A 27,586-nucleotide genomic window follows, 5' to 3' on the forward strand; every position below is an offset into this window, starting at 1 on the left:
CACCTATTTTTGCATCATTTGCAAATTTGCCTTTATTCCATTAACTTTCCTCATCCAAGTCCTCAATATATATTATAAATGATCATAGCCCCACCACAGATTCTGGAGAATTCCACTGGTTTGAAAGGTTCCAATCCTGAAAATGGTTCCTTTATCCCAACTCTGTCTTTGATTAGTTAGCAATCCTCTATCTATGCTAATACACAACATTCAGGGCTTTTATCTTCAGCAGCTTAACATGTAGTAGCTTATCAAATGCTTTCTAACAATCTAAATATATTATATCTACTACTTTCCCTTTATCTATCCTGCTTGTTACTTCTTCAGACAATTCTAATAACTTGTCAAGCATGAATTCCCCTTCGCAAAGCCTTCTTGATTGTATTAGGTATTTCTAAATGCTCTGTTATAACATCCTTTATGACGGACTCTAACATTTTCCCAATAACAGACACTAAGCTGTACAGACCTATAGACACCCATCCCAGTCTCCTTCCCTTTCTAAACAACGTTGTTACACTGACAGTTTTCCTAGTCCTGTGGGACTTTTACAGAATCTTGGAAGATAAGTATCAGTGCACCCACTTTGAACCCCAGTAGTTCCCTGGCATTTGTTCTCTCGTGATAGTAGTGGTGTTTATTCCTTCTCCTTTTGCCCCTTGATTGTTCGGCAATTTTGGAATGCTGTGCATATCTTCTACCGTGAAGACTTAAGGCTAACATCAAATTGAAAGAAACAGATACAATGTGGTAATCTAATGTCAGTTAAACGTGGTTGGCTTATCCTCTTCCTAAAATCCTTCTTTCTCACCGGGTGTAGGTTTGCCGTAAGTCACGAAATATTTTCTTAAATGTTTACTCCAAAGCTGGGTGGGAGGGTGAGCAGAGAGGAGGATGCAAATGCAAGGCAGATAAAGTGTAATGTCGATAAATGTGAGGTTATCCATTTTAGTAGCAAAAACAGGAAGGTGGATTATCTAAATTACAACAGATTGCGAGGAGTTCAACAAGACCTGGGTATCCTTTCTACACCTGTTGCCGAAAGCATGCAGGTACAGCAAGCAGTGAAGGTAACTATGGTGGCCTTCATGGTGAGATAATTCCAGTACAGTTACAGGGATATCTTGTACAGGACTATGGCCAGACTTCACCGAGAGTACTGTGCACAGTGTTGGTTTCCTTAAGTGAGGATGGATGTTTTGGCAATTGGATGAAGAGCACAAAAGGTTTACCAGACTGCTTCCTGGTTTAGCAGGATTGACCATAAAAACAAACTGGATCTGTAAAGACTATAATCTGGAGTTTAGAACAACGAGGGGGGAAAATCACGTAGAAACCTATGAAAATTTCAAGAGGACAAGACAGGGTAAATGCAGGAAGTACGTTCCCAATGACTGGGGTGCTCAGAACCAGGGGTCTCAGTCCAAGGGTCCAGGATAGGCCATTTCACACCGAAATGAGGATAAATTTCAACACCAGTGGTGAGGCTATTGAATTCTCTGCCACATAGTGGTTGAGGCCAAAGCATTGACTGCTTCAAGGAGGAATTAGATATAGTTCTTACATTTAAAGGAATTAAAGAGAATGAGAAGAAAGCAGGAACAAGGGACTGAGTTAGATGACCATCCATGATCAGAGTGAATAGGACAAGCTAAAGGACTTAGAAGTCTACTCCTGTTTTACTTTCTACATTTAAAAATATTAGCTAGAGGTGCTGCATTTAAGGTGGTCAGGTAGTTTCTATGACAGCAATTTTGTTAAGTTAACCTTGGTAGGTTATTCTGTCATTATGACGTAGCTTGGACCATTCCATGGTACAAAGCTACTTTGCGGAAGAGGGACAAATGGAAGCCGACATATTACCTGAGGGACCACTGTTTTCTTTTAAGCACATGTATACATATATGAAATTAACTGCGAAAACTTCAAAACAAATCAAGACTTGCATCTATAAACTGATAACTTTAGATACATATTTTACTGGGATTATTGACGAGATGCAAGAAGGCTCAAATTAAAACAATGACTAAATCAAATATTATTACATTATTGATCTAAATGCACTCACTTTATCACTAAAATGTGTGTACAGGCATTTCTTCCAGTCTTCCGTGGTTACACTGCTGTAGGCAAATGTTTGAATATAAGCTTTGAGGAACCCCATGAAGATATCTAGCATTAAGATCAGAAAAAAATTCTTCAGTTTAACAAATCCACAGACTTTCAAAGCAAAACTTATAAACCTGAATAATGGCTTTGTAACATGTTGTACAGGGCTTCCAAACTGCAGGTCATGATTCCTAGTTGAGTTGGAACACAAGAATTTGGGATTGCAAGCTCTGAAGCGGCACTGACTGCAGTGGTACTTGGGATGATTCTAACAGCTCTGTTGGTCACTCTTTTTTCTAAATGCTGCAGGAAAAGGTACATGCTCATTTTTCCTGCATTTTCATCATCTGCCCCATGAGGGAGATGGGAAAAGGATGCGGCGGGGGGCTGAAGGTGGGGGGGGGGGGGGGGCGGGTGCTGGCAAAGGGAAGGGAATAATGTGGGAGGTTGGTAAAGTGAGGGGCTGAAGGGGTTGATGGAGGACTTTGGTGAAAGGAGGGAGGAGGTGGGGGGGCATTTGGTGAAGGGAGGAGGCTCACTCAACATTGTTCACCTCTGCTGCACCAGAAGTACTGCCCAATTCACTTTAACAGTCCCTTCAACAACACCAGGGTTCCGAAGTTTTCAGCCTGGGTCAAATAAACTGTGAATTGTAGAAATGGGGGTCTCACAAATTCTGAGGTACAGAAATGATGTCACACCAGGAGAAAAAAAAAATGTGAAGCATACTAGCTTGCATCTCAAGCAATAATGAGACAGACAGCTTAGTGGCATGGTGTAAAGTCAACAATTTCTCACCTGGTCATCGACTTTAGGAAGTGGGGTGGAGGATGCACCCGTTTGTATCGATGGTGCTGAGGTGGAGGTGGTAGAGAGCTTTAAGTTCCGAGCAGTAAATATCACCAATCTATCCTGATACAGTCACACTGACACCACGGCTGAGAAAGCACACCACCACTCTACGTTCTCAGAAGGCTAAGGAAATTTGGCATGTCCACAATGTCTCTTACCAATTTTTATAGCTGCATCACAGAAAGCAACCAATCTGGTTGTGTCATAGCTTCGTTTGGAAACTGTTTTGCTCAAGACCACAGGAAATTATAGAGAGTTGTGAATGCAGCCCAGTTAATGAATAAAAACTGGCCTTCCCTCCGGTGACACTGTCTATACTTTCTGCTGCCTTGGGAAAGCACCCAATATAATCAAGGACCCCTCCCACCCTTATCCTTTCTTCCACCCTCTTCCATCAGGCAGAAGATACACAAGTTTGAAAACACAAACTAACAGATTTAAGACCATAAGACAGAGGAGTGGAAGTAAGGCCATTCGGCCCATCAAGTCCACTCCGCCATTTAAATCATGGCTGATGGGCTTTTCAACTCCATTTCCTTGCACTCTCCCCGTAGCCCTTGATTCCTTCTGAGATCAAGAATTTGCCGATCTCTGCCTTGAAGGCATCCAACGTCCTGGCCTCCACTGCACTCAGTGGCAATGAATTCCACAAGCCCACCACTCTCTGGCTGAAGAAATGTCGTCTCATTTCAGTTTTAAAATTTACCCCCTCTAATTTTAACGCTGTGCCCACGGGTCCTAGTCTCCCGGCCTAACGGAAACAACTTCCTAGCATCCACCCCTTCTAAGCCATACATTATCTTGTAAGTTTCTATTAGATCTCCCCTCAACAGATTCTTTCCCATTGTTATCAGACTTTATGAATGGGCCCCTCACATTTGGGTTGACCTTTCCCTGCACCATCTCTGTAGCTTAACGCTATTTTCTGCATTCTGTTCTATTACCCTGATATACTTATGTAAGGAATGATTTCTCTGGTTGGAACACAAAACAATACTTTTAACTGTATCTCGATACATGTGGCAATAATGAACCAAATCAAAATGTAGCATTTACCTGGTCCTCCAAGCTGTTCCTCCAAATGATAGAGTAAAGCGAACCCCTTTTCATATGGAACAGATGAAAATGCATCATCAGGGTCAGTATCACACAGCCTGGGGACCAGGCTGGTCAGGAGATTAGTAGCACCAAATGTCTCAATCTAACAAAAAGCATGAATTTAAATTAGATATGTTTCTGAAAAGAAACTACCTATTGACGTGAGCAGAAACAAAAAGAAAATAATAGAAATAGTAAGCCAAGCAGCATTTGCAGCAAGAAACAAAAGTCAACTCCGAGGTCAGGGTGAAAGTCTTTTTCACGAGGGAATTTGAGATTTCTCTTTATGAATGTGCTTAAAATAGTTATTAAAATGCAAATTTTTCCAAGCAAAAAGTATGCAGTTATATATTAAAGAAAACCCATACAGTTTTAATCTTCAACTGTAGTGTCCTAGAGTAAACGATCCTACCGCTACGTTGAGAAAAGGTGCTTTTTTGATGTAAGTCTCAAAGGCTGCTGCATAAGATCAAAGATAGTCACATTCCATCCTAACTTTATTCAAACCAACAGCTTTCCTCCAACATTGCTGTTGGTGAGCAACCATCTTCCCAAGATATATTTGTTACAATTCAGCCTTCGGATCAACAAATTTGCCTTGTCTTCAAGGCAAAAGGATTGTTTTGATTAAAAGATGGAATCTGTAAATAAAAACAGTGTTCTTCCATGTAACTGATAATCTGCCCAGAGTTAACATTCAACTCTAAATTTCAGCACTTCTGGAGACCAGGTGGGATACCGATTAAATTCTGCTAAATATTTCTGAACACATAGGAAATAAAGGTCAGAAAACTAAATCTGGGTTAGTGACTTAGAATTGATGCTGATTATAGGTACACAGGATGAATGCATAGAAGCTGTGAAACAAAGTAAATGCACTTTAAAAACATGTATATGAAAGTAGTTTTCACTGGATCAAAAAATCCTTTGTGGCCATTCCTTCACAGCTTTGTTAGCATGTGGATTTCTGGATAGAATAATCCTTTATAGATCTGCACAGTTTGACTGATTGATTGATTGATGTATTGTCACATATACCGAAATACAGTGAAAAGCTTTGTTTACGAGTGATACAGGCAGGTCGCAGTAAGCAAAGGATGTACAGATTAAACAGGCTTCGAGGCATACAAGTTACACCATTTGAGGCGAGAGTCCATTCAACAGTCTGATAGCGGCTGGAAAGAAGCTGTTCCTGAAGCTGCTTGTGCGAGTGTTCAGGCTTCTGCATCTTCCAGGTGAAACAATACTTCACCTGCACTTTCCAGAATCTAGTCTAAAGCCTTTGCTGCTCACAGTGTGGTCTCCAATACATTGGAGAAATGAAGCATAGATTTGGCGACCACTTTGCAGAACATCTATGCTCTGTTCGCAAAAAAAGACCCTGAACTACCTGTCACCCTCCACTACAACGCACCACTCTGCTCCCTGGCCAACATCTGTGTCTCTGGCTTGCTGCAGTGTTCCAGCGAAGCCCAACACAAGCTCAAAGAACAACACCTCATTTTCCACTTGGGGACCCTACAGCCCCAAAACTCAATACTGAATTCAATAGTTTTAGGGCCTAAACTCTCCCTTGTCCCAGCCCCCTACCCCACACACCATGCCTTGTTATCACATAACCTGCAATTACACACTGCCAGTTGTCTCTAACAGTCCCCCTTAACAACTATTCACCCTCCCAGCCTGATCATTAGCAACTTCTTTGTCTGTCCAACTGTCTCTCTCTCTCTTTGGGCTCTATCCTATCATTTACTCCCTATCCCACCCACCTCCCTATTTTCTGCATATAAACTGATGTTTTCCCAGCCACCAATAGTTCTGAGGAAGTGTCACTGGACCTGAAATGCTAACTCTGTTTTCTTCTTCTTCACAGATGCTGCCAGATCTGCTGAGGTTCTCAAGCAACTTTGTTCCTGTTCTGCATCTTCTGCCTGATGGAAACGGTTATAGGAGGTCATTACCAGGGTTCAATGGGTCTTTGGCGATGTTGGCTTCCTTTCTGCAGCAGTGAGCCACGTAAATAGAGTCCATGGATGGGAAGCTGGCTTCTATGATGGTCTGGGTTGCACACCACCTTCTGCAGTTTCTTACGGTCCTGCAACTGGACAGTACGCTTTCAATGGTGCATCTGTACAAGTTAGTGAGGGACCTTATGGACATACCAAATTTCCTGAGCGACCTGAGGAAGAGGAGACATCGTTGTGCCTTCTGATTGTTATACTTATGTGGGAAGTCCAGGATTGGGAGTCGGATTTTATCACTCCAAAGATGCTTTCACTCTCAACCTTAGTTCCATTGATGTAGATGGGGGCGAGTTCTTCTTTCTTTCTGAAGCTGATGATCAGATCTTTAGCTTGCCGACATGGAGAGACAGATTATTTTACTGCACCATGTCACCATGCCCTCTAGGGACCTTCTGTAGTTTGGCTTGTCATTGTTAGATATCTGTTCCACAACGGTGATGTCACCAGCAAACTTGTAGGTGCAAGGTGTAGAGCTGGATGAACACAGCAGGCCAAGCAGCAGAGAAGCAGGAAGGCTGACATTTCAGGCCTAGACCCTTCTTCAGAAAAGCTCTACAACTTGTTATCTCAGATTTTCCAGCATCTGCAGTTCCTGCTATCTCTAAAACAATTTATAGATGGCGTCATTCAGCATTTGGTAACACAGTCGTTGGTATACAGAGAGTACAGTAGGGGGCTGAGAATGGATCCTTTGACAGCAAATGTCAAAGATGCAAATCTCAGCAGGTCTCCAGAATTTAGATCTCTAGCAGAAGTAAAGACGAATAACTTCCTGGTATGTAATTAGTGAAAGGCTTAACTATGCATCCTATCTAATTAAAAATACAAAGTGTAAAGCCAACCCATTTAATACCAAGCAGATGCTCACATACACTGATTTGAGAATCTATTAGCAAGAGAAATAAAGTCTCCGTATCATGACGACTTGCTAGACTAATCTTTCAGCCTCCACTGAAAAGCTAAACTTGAGGAAGGTACCTTGTTAAAATATCAATGAAGTGGGACATAGAACATCCCAGACATACTCTGGGCTGAATTCCTTGTGGTGAATTTTGCTGATGCTGTTCAGAAGGCTTTAAACTAAATCAGCAAGGGTGTGGGATCAAAAGACAATATTAGAATAGAATCTCAGGGTGCACTAAATATTTGGAGACACACATAGCTCTAGTATAGTCAGCTGGTGGAGTTGGAGCAAGGGGGTGCAATGATGAAGTCTAAATCAGAGTTACTGTGCATATATGTGAATTGACATTATAAACAAAAATGTGGAACAACAAGCGCAGATTGCCATGTCGAAATATGCTGTTGTTGTGACACAAGAGTGCTGGATCAAGGAAGGGCAGGAGTAGGTGTTATTATTCCTGATACAAGGTATTTAGGTAATATGGGAAAGGAAAGAAAGGAGGGGTGGTGGTAACGATGAAGGATAGCATTGTGGTGCTGGAGAATAAGGATGTCCCAGAGAGTTCATGGACAGAAGCAATTTGGACAGAGCTGAGAAAAGAAAGGTACAATTATATTGCAAGATGTAGTGGTGGACCACCAATTGACAAAGTATGTAGAGGTCAAATATGCAGTGAAATGACAGAAATGCAAACACTATATTAATTGTATCGGAGAGCTTTATCCAAATGTAGACTGGACAGTGGTAGCCTAAAGGACAAACATTCCTTTGTGTGTTCAGGAAAATTTTCTGCAGCTGTAAATGCCCAGTCCAAGAAGAATGAATGCATATTGGGCCTGGCTCTTGGAAACGAGATGGACCAAATGGATCAAGTGTCAAAGGGGGAACATTTAGGAGACAATGATTATGATGTTGTAAGGTTTAAGATAACAATAGAAAAGGACAATCTAGGTAATCAGTGTAAGAATAGTTAGCATGGTGAGAACTAATTTCAATGAGGCAAGCACAGAAAAGGGCCAACAAGAATGGAACAAAGGATTAAAGGGAAAATCTGTGGCTGTTACCCTAAAGAAAACGTTTCAAGCACAGTCAAGGTGTATTTCCTCAAAATAAAAGCTAGGGCAAAAAAATCCAAGCTTCCTAAGTGAAAAAAAGAGAGAAGTTAAAATAACATAGTAAAAGTGTGTTTGTCACAAGTATCAATAAGGAAATGCAACTGAGAACCATGGGGAGGTTCAGAAGAGAAGCAAAAAAGTACATCAGAGAACAGTGATGTAAAAAGGTTGGTCCGCATAAAGAGCATCCCAAATTCTTCCTTGGACATAAGTGGTAAAAAGGAGAAGTTGTGATAACTAGAGATTTATAAAAGGGAATGTACACAGAGGAGTTCTTTTAAAATTAATTCATGGGACTTGGGCATCACTGGCATGGCCAGCATTCATTGCCCATTACAGAGGTCAGTCGAGATTCAACCACATTGATGTGGGTCTTGAGTCACGTGTAGGTGAGGCCAGCTAAGGATGGCAGATTGCACTCCCTAAAGGGTATTAGTGAGCCAGATGGGTTTTTCTGACAATTAGCAATGGTTTCATGGTCATCGTTGGACTCTTAATTCAAATTTCACCTTCTGCCACGGTGGGATTTGAAGCCAGGTCCCCAGAACATTACCTAGGTCTCCGGATTAATAGTCCAGTGATGATACCACTAGGCCATTGCCTACCTATGTGGATGTTAAATTGTGACAAAGGAAGAAGCAATGTCACAAGAAATGTTCAAAATTGACAAGGTGAATTGTTGATGGATTGACAGCAGCTCTGAAGAAGGGCCACTGGACTTTCTCCCAACAGATGTTTCCAGACTTACTGAATTTCTCCAGCAATTTCTGTATTTTATTCTAATTGCCTTCCATACTACCTGCAGAGCTTGGATGACAGCTTTTTGTGATTTATGTACAAGGTCTGCTAAATCTCTGTGTTGCAGATTTCTGTACTCTTTCCCATTTAAGTAATAGTCAGATCCTCTATTCCTCTTGCCAAAGTACACAACCTTATTTCTGACCACACTGGAGGAACATTTGTATTTGAGTTACCCAAAGGTATAGGGACACTTGCTTTTCCCGGTATATGTTAACAATCTAGATCTTGGCATGACAATTTCCATGCTTGCTGATAAAACAATGCGGAAGCATTACAAACTGTGCGGAACAACATAGGACTTAAAAAGTAAACATGGAAAATAGGTGGAGTAGGCCATTTGGCCCTTTGAGCCTACACTATCATATGATCATAGCTGATCATTCAATTTCAGTACCTCACTCCCACTTTCTCTCCACACACTTTGATCTCTTTACCCAAACGGGCATGTCCATCTCCGTCTTGAATATATCCAATGAGCCGGCCTCCACAGCTTTCTGTGGTAGACAATTCCACAGATTCACAACTTTGAGTGAAGAAATTCTTCTTCATCTCAGTCCTGAATGGCTTACCCCTTACTTTCACACTGTGACCCCTTAATCGGACTTCTCAAACATAGAACAGTATAGCACAGTACAGGCTCTTTGGCCCACGACGTCGTGCCAAGCTTCTATCCTAGTCCTAAGGTCTATCTAACCTCCACTCCCACCTTATACTATCATCCATAAATCAGGAACATTTTTCCCCACATCTAGCAAGTCCCATCTGCATTTTGCATATTTCGATAAGATCCCCCCTTCACTCTTCTAAATTCCACTGAGTACAAGTCCAGTCAATCCAGTTTTTCTACATATGAGAGTCCTACCATCCCAAAAATCATTCTGGTGAACCTTCACTGGACTCCCTCAATAGGAAGAATGCTCTTCCTTAGATTAGAAGACTAAAACTGCACACAAAACTTCCAGGTGCAGCCTAATCAAGGCAAGACATCACTACTTCTATACTCAAATCCTCTCACTACAATAGCCAACAAGCCATTAACATTCCTCATCACCTGCACACCAACCTTCAGCGACTTTCCACAATGACACTTGGGTCTTGTTGTACCTCATCTTTTCCTAAACCGCCACCATTCAGATAATAATCTGCCTTCCTGTTTTTTTGCGACCAGAGTGGATAACCTAATATTTATCCACATTACATTGCATTATGTTACTTAAGCACGTTGGTGGAGTGGCAGAGGGATACGAGAGAGAGCTTGATGCAAAGTACAAGGTGAAGCATTTAGATAGGAAGAACATTATCAGACAACATAAGAGCAGAGGAACCACGAAATATATCTGCATTGACCACTGAATATGGTCAGGCAGGTGGAGAGCAGTTAATAATGCATAGTGTCCCCGGCTTTATTAATAGATGCACAGAGTACAAGAGTAAGGAGGTGATGCTGAACTTACACAAGGTAGTTTCTAGATCTCAAGCTACAGGACTGTGCAAAGTTCTGGGCAGGAAGGATGTGAACCTATCAGAGACTGTGCAGACCGGCTTTGCAAGAATGGTTCTGGTGTTGAAAAATTCCAGTTATGAAGGTAGAATGGAGGGAATGGGACTATTTTCCTTGGAGAGGTGGAGGCTAAGAGAGATCTGGTAGAAGTTTTCAAAATCATGAGAAGTCTGGATAGAATACATGAATTCCTGCTCTTAAAATGATCATGAATGAGAGGGCACAGACAAAGATTTTTCAAAAGTAGAAAATATGATGAAGAAAGAATTTATTCATGAAAAAAGTGGTTCTGGTCTTAACACAGTACTTGGAAGTCTGGTAGAAGCAGGTTCAATTGAAGCAGGCAAGAGGGTATTGTTTCTTTGCAAATAATCATCCAACATTCAGATGTTCAAGAAACATGCAAGAGAATATCACCTAGCCATAATGCTCATTTGGAGAGCTGGTACAAACACAATGTGCCTTATGGCCTCTTTCAGTGCAGTAATGTATCTGCGGTTCTCATTTGAACTGATCTGTGTGTGCGTGTGTTTTTGCCTTGCTTTTTATTTTCAAAGCCAGAAAATTTACCAGTTAATTCAGCTTGGAAGATTGGCCAAATGCCGTTAAAGGATTTAAATAAATCCAATTTTAAAATATCCAAGCACAAATTGCCTCTGTTGAAGTTACAGCTGCATTAAGGTATTAGAACTCATTTAACCATTAAATGACTCGTAACTTGTTCTTTTATGTTTGGAGATATAATCACAAACTTCTATACCATTTAGAAAGTGGAAATTAAAAAACGTGTACACAGGCAAAGCAAGAATACAAGTTTTTAGAGATAGTAGGAACTGCTGATGCTGGAGAATCTGAGATAACAAGGTGTAGAGCTGGATGAACACAGCAGGCCAAGCAGCATCAGAGCAGCGTGAAGGCTGACGTTTCGGGCCTAGACCCTTCCTCAGAAATTTTCTGAAAAAGGGTCTAGGCCTGAAATGTTAGCCTTCTGGCTGCTCTGATGCTGCTTGGCCTGCTGTGTTCATCCAGCTCTACACCTTGTTATACAAGTTTTTAGTTCTATTTAAAATTGAACAATTTTAAGAATTCTACACCAGCTTAAAGTCTGAAACATTTAAATAAGGCAATAGTACCATCCATTGAAAGAAAGGCGTACCTGAAGAAACAAAATAGAGTTTCTGAATGTTAACAAAATGCTGATCCAGGTTACAATGGATGCTTGGCTATTAACATCCATTCTTTTGTGCATGTCACACCATTGTTAGAGAGCTGTGGAAGGCTGAATGTTTTAGCCTCTTCTCTCTCTCGTTGCCTCCAAAACACTACTTAAAATGTTACACTTTAGCAAAGCTTTTGGTCACCTTTCCTAAAAGGCTACTTCTTTTGGCTTGGCATCAATTTCATTCAACTACACAGAAACATCGAAAATAGGAACAGGAATAGGCCATTCAAATCATTGAGCCTGCTCCACCATTCGCTATGATCATCCAACTCAGTCCCCCGTTCATGCTTATACTCCATATCATTTGTTCCTTTAGGGCTAAGATCTATATCTAACTCCTCCTTGAAAACATTTAATATTTTGGCCTCAACTGCTTTCTGTGGTAGAGAATTCAACAGCTCATCACTCTCTGGGTAAAGAAATCACCTCAGTCTTAAATGTTATACTTGTATCCTTAGGGGAACAACTTGACTGCCTCCTCAGTCATCCAGAACACCCTTCCTGAAGTTACGTTCTTTAAGTCCTGTTAGAATATCAAAGGTTTCTATGTGATCTCACTATACTTTTTGGCTCATTGGTGTTTCTAAGCTTCTACCCAGGTTCCACTCCATCAGAGCTAATATTTTTCCTCGCTATTGTGTTAATGTGCTCTTCAAACAACAATGCTACCCTAACTCCTTTTCCTCATCATCTGTTCTACCTAAACACTGGTTTTCAGTTTCCACTCTGAGTCACCCTGCAGCAATTTCTCCATAATTCAACTATATTAAACTATATATAAAATATATTTATATCTATTTCTGCAACTACTTTACTCACTTTATTGCTAATTGTCCGTACATTAAGATACAAAGCCTTGTTTCTTAATCTATTCAGTCCTGTCCCTACAAACCCGTGAAGCACCCTGTGAAATTTCTGAAACAGCCCAAATGCTGTAAAAATGCAAGCTGCAGTTATGATCATTGCCATTGCTGTTTGTCATGGGGAATGCTTGATGTTATCCTCATCAGCTGCTGCCAATATCAGACTTATTCCTTGCACAGGCATCTCAATGGTTAGCTCGAGTCTCAACACTAGCTCCAGCTCCTGCTAAATCCATAATAAATCAACAAAGTAAGAAAGTAAGCGTAATCACAGATACAAAGGAGACCAGAGGCTAGAGACGGGCAGAAAGAAGGAGGCAACTAAGATGCTCTGGTCAGCAGGGTACAATGTTGTACCAAGAAGCCAAAAGGTCTCAATTTTTAAAAGTAAAGTCATAATGTAATCAGAAACATCATTAACCATGACATTCAGCATCCTGTAATTATTGGATGAGTTATTTCAGCAATTAATTAACTCACCGCTTCAAGCAGATCTTTCCAGCCTCCAATGGCTGCAAATTGCCTGTGCTTTTCACCAAACATGGAACGGGCGATCATACGCTCCAAGTACACTGTATGACCTTCATTTAACCTAGTAGAAATACATCTTCATTTACCACAAGTGTGTTCAAAAGCTGCGCTTACTGTCCATTTTTAACCAAATGTCAACAAATTGTTTTATGAATGGGGTTGAACTGTCTTTTTGAACTGCTACAATCCATTCACTGTAAGCACATACACAGCATTGTTCAGGAAGGGGTTCCAGATTTTGACCTAGTAACAGTGAATGAACAGTATTATAGTTACAAGTCAGAATGCAGAATGGCTTAAAAGGGAGTTTGTAAGTGGCAATGATCCCATGCATTTGCTGCCCTTGTCCCTCTAGATGGCAGCTGTTGCAGGTTTGGAAGGCTATGCAACATTGCTTTATTTCTGCAGTGCAAGTTGTAGATAGTACAAATGCTGCTACTACATTGGTGGTGAGGGAATGAATATTTATGGAGGTGATGTTTGTCTTGGATGGCATCAAGCTTCGAGTGTTTTTGTCACACTGAAGTAATGAATGGAATAATGTCTACAGTGTTATTTGTATGGGCCACCAGAAGACATTAGCTAAAGTCTCTCAGAGAACATTACCTAACGTTGAAGCTCATGTAATTGAAAATATTAATAAAGCAACTTTGAACTCAGGATCTGTTGAGCTGAGTCCTTTCAATACGGTGAATAGCTAGTAACAGCGACAGTTCAAACTATCGGGGGATGGTCCATTAAATTGTCATGGACAATACAGAAATTAAATCAAGGCTAATGGAACACTGTAAAAAGTCTTGTTTAAAGTTATACCTTAAGAAGGGTAAATTGGTCTTGTGGAAGTGAAGCATAATGTACTGGAATGACATGTAGAATCAAATGAGTTAAATTCCAAAAAAATTTAAAATGCTAGAGATTTCTAGAATTTAGAAGGTTAAGGGGTTGAAAAGAACATCTTCTCAACAGCAATTCAGAACGGGCAATAGATGCTGGGCAGTAAAGCCTATGAATGAAAACAAAAGTACCTCTTCAAGAGCTTCAATCTGTTAGGTATTACGTCCCTTCACAAAGCCATGTCGGCTCTGTGATTAGCCCAGGCTTTTCAAGGTGTTCAGTTGTGTTATTATTAACTTAGCTTAACAACAATGATTAAAGACTAATTGGCGTCTAAATTCCCAGGTTTACATCTCTCACTTTTCCTAAACAGGGTGACATATTTTTTCAACATAAAAATATAGTTGCTGAATCAAGGCAACTTTTGATTATAATTAGGATATCTTCACTCAACTCCTTTTAAAAAGAAAAAAGATTTTTCATCACTGGGTTTTGCTTACATTAATATCAATGAGTCTCATTCTGATGCAATATTGGTTACCTTGAGATTTCTAGTATATTATCCTTCCTCTCTATTGTAAATACTGATAAAGTTATGATTCAACGTACTTGCCTTTTTCCAATTTTAATTTGTGATATTGTTTACTAATTTACATTGTTCCTCTCCACTCTTTCCCGCAAAATCAAAACAATTTTATCCTTTCATCAAATCTCTCCTCAGCCTTCGCTGCTCCAGAGACGAAACCCAAATTTTTCTAGCCTCTTCTTATAGCTCATATCCTCTAATCCAGGCAACATCATCTTCTCAACCCTCTCCAAAGCCTCCACATCCTTCCAGTAATGTGGTGACCAGAACTGAATGCCATACTCTTCCCAGTGGCCTTTCCAAAAACTTATAAAGCTGCAACATGACACCTTGACTCTTTTACTCAGTTCCTCGACCAATAAAGGCAAGCATGCCATATGCTTCTTTACTACCCAGCTACTTGTGTGGCCACTTTCAGGGAGCTATGGACTTAAACCCAAAGATCCCTGTGTATATCAATGCTGTTCACAGTCCTGACATTAACTGTATACTTTTCCTTAATATTGATCTTCCACCTCACACTTACTTGGATTAAAGCCCATCTGCCATTTCTCCACCCATATCTGCAACTGATCTATATTCCGCTGTATCCTTTGACAACCTTCTACACTATCCACAACCCCACTGATCTTTGATAAGAGATAATGGGAACTGCAGATGCTGGAGAATCAGAGGTAACAAAGTGTGAAGCTAGATGAACAGGGCAGGCCTAGCAGCATCTTAGGAGCACAAAAGCTGACGTTTCGGACCTAGACCCTTCAGGGGTCTAGGCCCGAAACGTCAGCTTTTGTGCTCCTAAGATGCTGCTTGGCCTGCTCTGTTCATCCAGCTTCACACTTTGTTATCCACCAATCTTTGTGTCGTCTGCAAACTTACTAACCTACCCATCTACATTTTCATCCAAGCCATATAGATACACATATATATCACAAACAGCAGAGGTCCCTCTGGTTACGGACTTTCAGCCAGAAAACACCCTTCCACCACCACTATTTGCTTTCTATGGGCAAGCCAATTCTGATCCAAGTCACCATGGATGCCATGCATCTTAATTTTCTGGATGTGCCTACCATGAGGGACTTTGTCAAAAGCCTTACTGAAATCCATTGCTCTACCCTCATCACCTCCTCAAAAAATTTGATCGAGTTAGTAAGACATGACCTGCCCAGCACAAAGCCGCATGCTGACTGTCCCTAATTAGGCCACGCTTTTCCAAATGTGCATAAATCCTATCCCTAAGAATTCTCTCCAAGAGTTTCCCAACTACTGATGTGAGTTTCACCAGTATACAGTTCCCTGGATTATCTCTATTACCCTTTTGCACAGAGGAACAACATTAGCTACTTGCCAGTCCTCCAGGACTTCTCCAGCAGCTAGTGAGGAAATAAAGATCTTGACCAAGGCCCCAATAATCTCCTCTATTATCTCTCCCAATTTTTTTTATTCAAAAATAAACTGTGGTAGCTATCATTGGGCCCTTAGTGCTCAAGAGACCCAACAACACTTCCTTCGCTACCTAAAATATAAGCACAATCCACACTAATTTCACTATCCCCATATCCATCTTGTGAGTGAATACTGATACAAAGTACTCATTTAGGATCTTAGCCACATCTTCTGCCTCCAAGCACAAATTCCTTCCTTTATCCTCTAGTGGTCCTACCTTCTCCCTACTTATCCTTGTTTTTAAAGGTACCTGTAGGATGCCTAGGGATGCTCTTTAAACCCACTTGCCAAGATCATTTCATTGTCCGTTCTTGTTCTCCTAATTGGCTATTGGAGTTCTTTCCTCCTTTATATTCCTCATGGGCCCTTATCTGATTTCAGCTTCCTAAACTTTACATATACTTTTTCTCTCTTGACTAAATTCACATCCTCCCTCATAATCCAAGAGCCCCTTACCTTGCCAGCCTTGTCCTTCCTCTATACTGGAATATGTCAGTCATGACCCCTTGATCAGTAGGTATTTAAACAACTTAAATGTCAAATGTGGACTTGCCCGTTAACTGCTCCTCCCAATTAACATCCCCCTAACCTAATATTGATGTATTTTGCCCTTGTCGAATTTAATACCTTCCCTTCAATATATAGGGAAATCACAAATAGGTGTAAGAATAATAGGGTTGTAATAGTAGAGGATTTTAACTTTCCAAACGAAGTGTTCGGGGCTTGGATGGGGAGGAATTTGTGAAGGGTCTTCAAGAAAACTCTCAATCAATATATATAAAGGCCCTCATGGAGAAGGGGCAAAATTTGACCTCCTCTTTGAAAATAAGGCAGGACACATAACTGACATGTTTAGTCAGGGGGCACTTTGGCACCACTGACTATAATTCTATTAATTTTAAAATAGTTATAGAAAAGGATGGATCTGATACACAAGTTAAAGACCTACATTGGGGCAAGGCCAAATTTGATGGTATTAGGCAAGAACTTTCAAAATTTGACTGAAGGATGCTGTTCGCAGGTAAGGAGACACCTGGCAAGTGTGAGGTTTTCAAAAGCAAGAGGAGAGTTCAGGCCAGCATGTTCCTGTTAGTGTAAAGAGCAAAGTTGGCAGGAGCAGGGAAAACTGGATGACTAGAGATATTGAGGCTCTGGTCAAAAGAAAAGGAGGCATATGTCAGGTATAGACAAGCTGTGATCAAGTGAATCCTTTTGAATAGGATAGTGTGCAGGAGTACACAAGACGGAAATCAGGAAGGCAAGAAGAGGACATGAGCTCCGGCAGATACAGTAAAGGAGAATCCAAAGAGATTCTACAAGTATATTAGGGGAAAGAGTAACTAGGGAGAAAACTGGGTCCCTTAAAGATCAAAGAGGTCGTCTATGTGTGGAACCACAGGAGATGGATGAGATCCTGCAAGCATTTTTGCAGCAGTATTTACCACGGAGAAAGCTATACGAGCTAGGGCAATAAATACTGACGTCTTGAAAAGAGACCAAATTATAGATGAGGTTGTGCTGGAGGTCTTAAAATGCATAAAGGTAGTTAAATCCCTGGGACTTGATCAAGTGCATCCCAGAACATTGGCAGAAGCTATGGAAGAAATTGCAGGGGCCTACCGGAGTTATCTATAATCATTGACAGCCATGGGTGAGGTGCCAGAAGACTGGAGGGTGACGAATGTTGTGCTATATTTAAGGGCTGCAAGGAAAAGCCAGGGAACACACAGACCATTGAACATAACATCAGTGGTGGGTAAGTTGTTGGAGGATATTCTGAGAGACAGGATCTACATGCATTTCGGAAAGGCAGGGACTTATTAGGGATGGTCAGAATAGCTTTGTGCGTCAGAAGTCATTTCTCACAAACTTGATTGAGTTTTTGAAGAAGTGACCAAGAAGATAGATGAAGGCAGAGCAGTAAATATTGTCACAGACTTTTGCAAGGTATTCAACAAGATTCCATATGGTAGTTAGTAAGGTTAGGTCACAAGGGATCGAGGAAGAACTATCCAACTGGATATAAAATTGGTTTGATGGTAGGAGACAGTGGGGGGGTGGGGTGGTGAAGTGTTGTTGTTCAGACTGGAGACCCTGTGACAAGTAGTTTGCTGCAAGGATCAGTGCTGGGTCCACTGTTGCTCATAATTTATATAAATGATATGGATGAGAATACAGAAAGCATGGTTAGTACGTTTGTGAATGTCACCAAAATTGGTGGAATAGTGGACAGTGAAGGCAGCTATCAAAGAATACAATAGGATCTCTGTCAACTGGGCCAATGGGGACAAGGAATGGCTGGAGTTTAATGCAAATAAATAAAACGAGTTGCATTTTGCAAGACAAACTGCGGCAGAGCTTACACAGTTAATGGTAGGCCCCTGAGCAGGCTGTCAAACAGGCAGACCTCGGGGTGCAGGAATATAGCTCCTTGAAAATGGCGTCACAGATAGTGAAGGCAGATTTTGGTATGCTTGTCTTAAATCGGTCACAGCATGGAGTGCAGAAGTTGGGACATCATATTACAGTTGTACAAGACATTGATAAGGGCACATCTGAAGTACTACAGACAGGTTTAGTTGCCCTGCTACAGGAAGGATGTTATTAAACTGGAAAGAGTGAAAAAATGATTTACAAGGACTTTACGGAGACTTGACCCGAAACATCAAACTTTCCTGCTCCTCTGACGCTGCTTGGCCTGCTGTGTTCATCCAGCTTCACACTGTTATCTCTGATTCTCCAGCAGTTAGTTCCTACTATCTCTATTACTGAGACTGCCAGGTTTGAGTTAAGGTGCAGTTGGATAGGCTACGACTTGTTTGCTGGAGCTTAGGAGGTCATCAGGTGACCTTGTAGAGGTTTGTAAAATCATGAGGGAATAAATAAGGTGAATAGCCATGGTCTTTTCCCTGCAGTAGGGGAGCACAAATCTATAGGGCTTAGGTTTAAGGTGAGAGAGGAAAGATTTAAAAGGGACTTGAGGGACAACTTTTCCACACAGAGGATGGTGCATATATGGAACAAGCTGCCAGAGAAAGTGGTAAAAGGTGGGGCACAATTTTGGTCAAGTACATGTTAGGAAAGATTTAGAGTGACATGAGCTAAAGCAGGCAAATAGGGTTAAGTTCGATTTAGGAAACCCGGTCTGCTTGGACGAATTGGGCTGTTTCTGTGCTGCATGACATTATGATTCTACGAAGAGGTCCAGATGCTGAAAATTTGAAACAAATTCAGAAGTTAATGGAGAAACTCAGCAGGTCATGCAGCATATGTGGAGACAAAGCAGAGTTAACTGACTTTTCTTCAGAACAGATCTGAAGAGGAGTCACTGGACTCAAAATGTTAACGTTGCTTTGTCTCCACAGATGCTGCCAGGCCTGCTGGGTTTCTCCAGCAATTTCTAAGTTTGGTAATAATGCCCAAAATTGGGATCACTGCTGCTTCCAAATTTATATGAATGACAGGGTTTAGAAATTCAAACCAAATTTAGTGTAAGTGCAGCTTACATTTAATTAAAAGAGAAGGTGCAATCTAAGCAGGCAACCCAGCGTGTCGGATAAAATATGCAGGTCAACTGAAAATTGGCTGATGACATTAAAGCTGATATCAAGCACGACAGTAAAAAGTGAAAGCCTTCAAAAATTGTGTTAAAATAGCTCAGAAGGAAAGTTAAAGAGACCAAAAATTGGAATAGACTGTACATTTATGCGCTACCAGAGCAAAGCAGCAAAACTCCAATTTTTTTCGGTTTGCAGTATATTGTTTTGGCTCTAAGCTCAGTTGGTTTTGTTGATTGTGGCTTTTCATTGAATTAGCACGCTAAGCATGGAATGTACAAAGCTTCCAGGGTCTGAACAGCTTCTGTAAAAGCTTCCAGGATGCTTCACAAGATAGGTCTCAAACAAAATATGAGATCGAGCCATTTAAGAATATTATATCAATGAGGTAGGATTCAAAGAGTATGTTAAGCAAGAAAGATGGTTAGGGGGCATAGGCAGTGTATTGCAGAGCTTAGGGACAAGGGAACTGAAGGCATTGCGTCAATAGTGGAAGGATTCAAGTTTGTGATGTGCAGGAGCTTAGCACTGGAAGAGAGTAGAGATCTTGCAGATGTGCAGCAATAAAAGTCACTTAATAAAGGATGGATGAAACATCAGAAGGCTTTGGATAAAAAGGATGACTTATTTATTTACAGTTGAGATATTGGCAGACTGGCAGCCAAGTTTACAGAAGTGGAAGATAGGAGACCAACCAGGATTGGAATAGTCACACAGAAATAACAAAGGCATGAGGAAGGGTTTCAGCAGCTAATGGGCTGGGGCGAAGCAAAGTCAGGGAATATTGCAGGGGTGTAAAGTCAGTAAGTTAGTTCCTACAGCAGATATTCAATTAGAAGTCCTCTATGGATTAAATGAAGCATCAAGGTTGAAGTAACTTGGTTCACCCTGAAACACTTATAAGGAAAGAGGGATATAAATTGGTACCTGCAGGAACAGAATTAACATCAGGGACCAAAGATAATGGACTTGATTTTTCCAATATTTCTGCTCATCCAGTACTGGATGTTGAACAAGCTGTGTCGTAAATCTGACAGTAAAGTGGTCCACAAAGGTTGATGGCAACATACAGCATCAGGAATGTGGAACCTGACAGTTTATTTTTAGTTGATGTTGTTACATGCTTGTATTCCTGAAATAGGAGGGGGCCAAGTTAAAGCCTGAGAGCCTCTACAGTTAACAGTAAACAAGGAAGAAACCATTGTAGTTAATGTTCTGGCTACCACTAGGTGAGCAAGGACAAAACCAAGTGAGCATAGTCCACCCTACTGGGCAATAAAGACAGGGGACTGCGGAGAATGGTGTGATCAACAGCATGAAACACTGAAGTCAAGAATCTTTAGGATGAATGGTTCAACAGGATGTTATTTAAGATTTTACCAAGATCTGTTTCAGTACTGTGGCAAGATGGAAATCCGATTGGGAAAAATCAAGCATGGTGTTACAGGAAAGACAGATACAGATTTGGAAAATGAGAACATGTTCACTCTTACTTATTCCAACAACCTAATTATAAAAATACTGGATAAGCAAGTGTGAAGCTGGGTGAACACAGCAGGCTAAGCAGCATCTCAGGAGCACAAATACTGGTCTCTCTTTCCTTGTTGTACTTCATATTTGTCAGCATTAAAATTCATCTACAAGTTTCCTGTTCACACATATGTAGCATTTTGATTTTTTTCTGAACTTCTTGCTATTTTGGTGGTATTTACATGTATGACCAACTTGCATTTAGTTCTAAAGTCAAGTCATTGTTCCCTCTGCACAGATCAAGGAGATAAGTTGGCAGAGCCTGACCTCAGTTGAAAATACCTAACATTTATTCCTTTAATATCAATGGCAACTCAATCTACTTCAAAATGTAAATTTAGGAATCGCTTCCAATTTTGGTGAATTTTGAAAATTTAAGAAACTGCATCATTTCTGCAAACGTTTAACTTGCGTGATTATGAATCAAGATGAAACAAGAGAATAGTAGTTACTGGATTTCCAGACATTATGCATGTACATACCAGAAATCCTCCCAGGTTTTGTTGGTGACTAGGTTTCCTGTCCAACTGTGGGAAATCTCATGTGCAATTACCTAAAAATACAAATGTTTTCCTGTTCAGTCACTTAAACCTCTGACATTCAATCACTAATGTTTGTGTATTAGAATGAAAGCAGCTGTACTAGCAGAACTGGAGAGGGTCTTCATTCATGGTACTTCGAACAGCCTGTAATCAATGGCAGCTGGACAAGAATTGCTGCCTTCATTTTACTTCCTCCCCATCCTTCCTTTCTCAAAAAATGACAAACATCATTAAAGCCTGAAAACAATTCCAACATAACTATAACTCAAAATGGCAAGCAAGAAAGAACATGCCTTAATAGTCAATAGCAGAGGTGTTTTGCTAAAGTTGTAGTGAGCATTAGTGAGGCCACGTTTGGAATACTGTGTAAGGCTTTTGTTTCATTTGTGCAAATGCATTTGAATCAGTTCAAGAAGATTTACTTGACTGGTACAGGGATGGCGAGCTTACCTTATGAGAAAAGATTAGGCTGGCTGGGCCTCATATCCAGTTGGAAAAATGAGAGGTGGTTTTATTGAAATATACAAAATCCCGAAGAGATTTGACGAGGTAGTTGAAACTAGAGACTAGAGCTGGAGGACAGTCTAAAAATAAGAGATCTCCTGTTTAAAACTGGGAGGAGGTGCTTTCTTTTCTCCCAGATTGTTGAGTGTCTTTGGAACATGCTTCCCCAGAGATCAGTGGACACAGAGTCATTGAAAACTTAACAGAAAGGTAGATAGATTCTCAAAAAATAAGGGACCAAGGGCTATTGAAGACATGTGTGGTTGAGGCTTCACTCAAATCAGCCCTGATCGTTTTGAGTGGCAGAGCAGTCTAGAGGGGTTGAATAGCCTATTCTAGCTCTTAATTCATATGCACATGGCAATTAGGACACAAGCAATTAAGAACAAAAGGAAAGAGAAACAAAAGCAGGCCACATACCTTTTCAAGCCTGCTCAGCCATTCAATAAGATCATTAATAAATTTGACATTAACTCCACTCTCCCACCTATTCGTATATACTTTTATTTACTCAGTAGCCACAAATGTCTCAATCTCAGTCTTGAATGCACTTATATCTGATCATCTGCAGCCCTCTGGAAGAGAGGATTCCATAGTCTTACAATCTTCTAATAGAAGAAATCTTTCATCTCAGCACAGCATGCCCTCACATTTAACATTGTGGTTACTTTCGGGAAAATTGCAACTCAAAATAGTGCAGCAATTAAATGAATCATGGTTTCCCATAGGAATCAACATTAAATTAGCGTTAGGTTCACTTGGACGTTTCTCACCCAGAAAAAAATGCCGAAGCTGAAATACTGTACTGTACCATACTCCGTGGCAGAGGTTGGACGCCCAGAACTACTTCCGCTGACTGATTTCTGCAACTAGATGGAGCCCAGCATGTCAGGGCAATTCAGGAGGGAAGTCAAGAACAGATAGGAGCAGACATGGAGTACAAGACAAGAACAGAGGCAGGAGGTGAGGCTGGGGCAGAGCAACAGCAAGAAGTGACATGGAGCTAGAGGATAGTCGGGAGACAAGGCCAGGGGAACAGCAGGTCTGGTGGAGAGCTAGAGAAACCATGATGTGTAAGGCAGTTCCAAAGATGGTTGGAAAGGTGAAGTGGGAACCAAGCTAGGGGAAGGCAAGGCCAGAGGAGAAAAGACCAGGCTAGACAATAAAGTCAGGACAGATGCAACACCAGGAGACAAAAGGTCCAGGGGAGAGGCAAACTGGAAAACAAGGCCAGGAGACAAGGACGTGTGGGTAGGAGAAAGAGGGGGGCTAGAGAGAGGGAAAGGGTCTTCTGAGCAGGCAGGCCACAAGCTGTGAAGTCTGCCAAACAATGTTAAACTGAAACTGACAGCTTTAACTAGTTACACTTACATTAGTTTATTAACATCCTGATACCATGTTAACTGTGTCATTATTAAGTGGGGCCTTACTATACTGAATGGTTGGCCACTTATCCTGAAGTAATAACCACTAGTTCTAGGCTTAGCCAGGGAGAACTACCCCCCAGCATTTGACTTGTCAAGCCTCCAAAGCTTCATACATTTCTGAGAGATCAGCTCTCATCCTTCTGAGGTCAAAATGTATTCACGCTTTCTTTTCAGATCTCTATCAGATCACTTGTTGAGTAAACACTTTCTACATAACTAAAAGTCACATATAAAAGATAGGCCTCTCAGTTCTGTCAGCAAGTGACAAAGAGAATTACTGAGTAAGCTCTACATTAATAAATAACAGAATATTGTACTTACACTAGAAAGACTTCTATCACCAGCCTAGAACAAGATAAAAATTATATTACACATTTGGCTAAAGCTTGCACAATGAACTAGAATTGAAAGCCTATTACATGTTATCACTGTGTTAATTACCAAATAAATATGCAATAAAATTCATGTTTCACAGACAGCATCAAATAACCATTTATGATCAGAAATTCAATTCTGATCATTAATTTGAAGAACATATGTATTTTGAAACAACTGTTGGAAAACCAAAGTACACTTCATTCCTTACCAGCAGAGTTGGTGTTACAAAAGTCAGGCAAGGGTTCTCCATTCCACCATAAGGAAATGACGGAGGAAGTACAAGCAGATCATATTGTCCCCACACATATGGGCCCATAAGTTCTTCAGCTTTCTTCAGCATGGTTTCAGTCTGTCACCACAAATAATGCATTAGTGTATACATACAGTAGAGTGTCAAGAAGGCATTTCATTTGATCAGCTACAAATACCAGGAGATGCAACACTTGGTCAAGAGTCAGTATGTTTTGCGTTTAACTTGGTAACAGGTTCTTGTTTCCTCCCTTACCCATGTCCCAACTGCTGCTAGTTTAACACCAGATGCATTTCCACCAATGCTGTTTAAAGTGAACGCTAGGTTATTTAAGAAAATGTTCCCCTACAAACATCTCACTAATTTTGAGACCAGAAACGTCAGCTTTCCTGCTCGGCCTGCTGCGTTCATCCAGTTCTACACCTTGTTATCTCACATTCTCCAGCATCGGCAGTTCCTACTATCTCTCTCTAATTTCCTGTGTTTCTCTATAGCGAAAATGCCAGGCCTAAAGATCTAGCCAAACGCTAATCAAAGAGCAAAATTTAAAAATAGGATCTTAAGAAATTGAGGTTGAGTAATACTGGTGTTTTACGGAGGGAATTTCACAGTGTGGGACTTTAGGCTAAAAGCATGGTTACCAATTAAAAAAGTATTCAAGGTGGGAAGCGGAACCAAGGTGTTAGAAAGACAGGATTTGGGGAGCAGTTGGAAACAGTTAGAAGAATGGGTAAGGGCACATTTATTAGGAGAAAGAACTTTAAATTTGAGGCATTGATGGGACTGATAAAGAGTACGACCAAGAGTGACAGGCAAGCAGAGCTGTTGCAAGTGAGTGAAGCAGCGAAGATTTAAACTAGCTGAAGTTATGAATTTCAGCCACAAGAACATTCGAATTTCTGCATTTAGAGGTGACAAAGGCACATATGTAACATTTGGGCAGATGAATGAAGGGCAGGGATAGATGATGTCAATAGAGAATTTGTAATGGAAAGTGTGTAGGGTTGTAAGCAAGCTTAGCATTTAACAGATTGCCGAGAATCTGATTCATTTTGAAAAATGGTTGGGAAGGAGGACTGAATTTGTTTTGAAGGTGCAGAGCTTGTGGCAAAAGCTAAAAACTAAACATATGAATAAGCAAAGGTTTTTGTCAAGTAGTTCATTCATTCTATTCATCATGTCTATTCAAGCAGAAAAGCAGCAATCCAGCCTAATCTTGCCTTCTGGCTCTTGGACCTTGCAGCTTGTAGGTTACAAACTCAACGATATGTTATATACAAAGAGATTGAGGTTTCAGCCTCAATTATCCTTTCAGGCAGTGTGTTCCAGATTCCCAATTTTCTCTGAATTAACTCCTTTAATTCTTCCTCCAATTATTTTCAAGCATGATCCCTGTTTAATGATCTCTCCGCTAATGAAGATTGGTCCTTTGTGGGCATTATATTATTTTATGGATCTCAATTAAACCTTCCTTCAGTTTCCCCGATTTCAAGGAAAACAATCCCAGCCTATCAAATCTTTACTCTTGGCTAAAATTCCATATTTCTGGCAACATCCTCAGTAATCTCTCCAATCACCCTCTACTCCAACATATTCCTCAGGTAACAGTGACCAGAACTCAGCTGGTGCTTCCCTAGTTTAAAAAAATATACCCTTGGTCTATCTTTATCTTTTACGCAGCTCCTCTAAATCGAACAGAACTTTCAAACTATTAAAATAATCTCCCACTATCCAGATTCAATCCCTAAAACTAAATTCAGAACTGCCCCTTCTCCTGCTGACTTGGCTCCATATCGGCTAAAAAAGATCTCCTCTAGGCATTTAAGAATTCTGCACTTTCTATCTTTTATGCTGAATTTATCTCAGCTAATATTGATTATTGAAATCCACAACAACAGCCTTTTTAGTTCGATACTTCTCAGCAACATTGACATATTTGCCCTGCTCTCACCCTCTGTTTGGAGATCTCTTTTGCAATTTGATTGCTCCTATTTTGCTCCACACATCAACCCACAAAGCCTCATTTGATGCTTCTCATGTCATTCCTGCTCACAGTTCAAGCTTTCTCATGTTTAGCTGAAAGAAATGTAGTTTAACATGATACTTTCTAGCAAACTAACTTAAATAAAGAGACAATGGTGTGGTTGGGAAGCTGACTGTGTGTCTTTGGGAGATGCAATGTAGGGCCTGCAGGCTGATTAGGATTAAGTCAGTCAAGCAGATAAAAGGTGAATAAGGAGAATTCCAATGAGCTAGACAGCAAATGAGATGTGTTAAGGCAGGACTGCACTGTTGATCATTCAAAAGTTGAAATAGCTGGTGGGAATTCAACTGCACTCCTGGTACAGACTACTGAAATACAAGTGAAAAGCATCTGAAACAAACCTCTTCAAATTCATATGCAGCAGCATCCACCATCTCTTTCTCTGACCAGACTCTAGATCTTGGGCCAATTACTCTGAAAAGCAAATTCATCTTATAAAACAGCTTTAAGGATTAAGTTTGATCAGTTTAGCAACTTCACTTCCTTTTAATCTCCGGTCTTTCATTGTGTGAATTGGTAATGCCTGAATTTAAATAGTATGAAACGTCTTGCAGATCCTCCAAAGGGCATCAATGGATTGTAACACTGTAGCACTCAATCTTTTTGTTAATACTCTCTCCCATTTTTTATTTCAAGCTTTTGGCCCTCTATTATCAAATGGATTAACTCCAATGAGGAACAGCTGCACACGGTCTCTAAGATCTCTGGTACCTCACCGAAATGGGACTAAAAGAACAAACCAGATTACCGCTTCTTTGTAACGACAGAAATATTGACCAAGATACGAGAAGGGTTCCCTTCTCTTTGAATTATGTTTTTAGGTTACTTTTAACTTAACCTAGGGGAGGGGGAGGGAGGGGAGAGACAGAAGACTAGAAGGAAAAAAGGCAGTTCAGTTTAGCGTCTTAACTGCCGAACATCCACTCAGCCTATAGTCCATTGCAATAAAATTTCAGCCAAGATTATACTGAAGATGTTAGAAGTAGCTTAAACTGTCAAATTCAACTCAACATCACTGTTGAGCCAAGTCTGACAACTCCATGTATATTGCGCATGAGAAAATGTGGTAAATGTGAGTAGAATGATGTTGCTGTATCCTAATCATGAATTGTAACCCATATTTGCCTCCTTGTTGATCCTGGAATGCTTAGCCAATTGTAGTTCTCCTCCTGTAATTCCAGCCAAGAGGGGTTAATCTACAATTGTTGAACCTTTTTTAGTCCTCAATGTTACATTTTACGGCATTTCGTGCTTCCGCGGCTCCAAAACAAATCCGACAAGCCATTACATCACCATCCACTAGATTAACGGCTTGGAAAATAAGTGATCAAAAACAAATATTCCTGCAGCATTCAAACACAGAAACGCTCAACTCTACTAAGAATGATGCATAACAATGGCACACTTGACCTCGTACCTAGAGACAATATGGACTGTAGAAGTGTCATACGCTCATTACATATGTTCT

General features: G+C 40.6%; 1 protein-coding gene across 1 annotated transcript in view; it reads right to left on the bottom strand.

The window, feature by feature from the left end:
• lta4h (leukotriene A4 hydrolase) overlaps positions 1–27,586 on the bottom strand; it is a 66,273-nt gene that overhangs the window by 15,624 nt on the left and 23,063 nt on the right. Inside the window, exons 7-13 of the mRNA XM_048554337.2 lie at positions 26,460–26,532; positions 24,033–24,173; positions 23,768–23,791; positions 21,456–21,526; positions 12,970–13,081; positions 4,018–4,162; positions 2,069–2,172 (exon numbers count right to left, since the gene is read on the bottom strand). Coding sequence (XP_048410294.1) covers positions 2,069–2,172; positions 4,018–4,162; positions 12,970–13,081; positions 21,456–21,526; positions 23,768–23,791; positions 24,033–24,173; positions 26,460–26,532 — 670 coding nt within the window. The remainder of the gene's footprint in view (positions 1–2,068; positions 2,173–4,017; positions 4,163–12,969; positions 13,082–21,455; positions 21,527–23,767; positions 23,792–24,032; positions 24,174–26,459; positions 26,533–27,586) is intronic.

This window comes from Stegostoma tigrinum, chromosome 25 (genome assembly GCF_030684315.1).
Source record: "Stegostoma tigrinum isolate sSteTig4 chromosome 25, sSteTig4.hap1, whole genome shotgun sequence".
Taxonomy (NCBI): domain Eukaryota; kingdom Metazoa; phylum Chordata; class Chondrichthyes; order Orectolobiformes; family Stegostomatidae; genus Stegostoma; species Stegostoma tigrinum.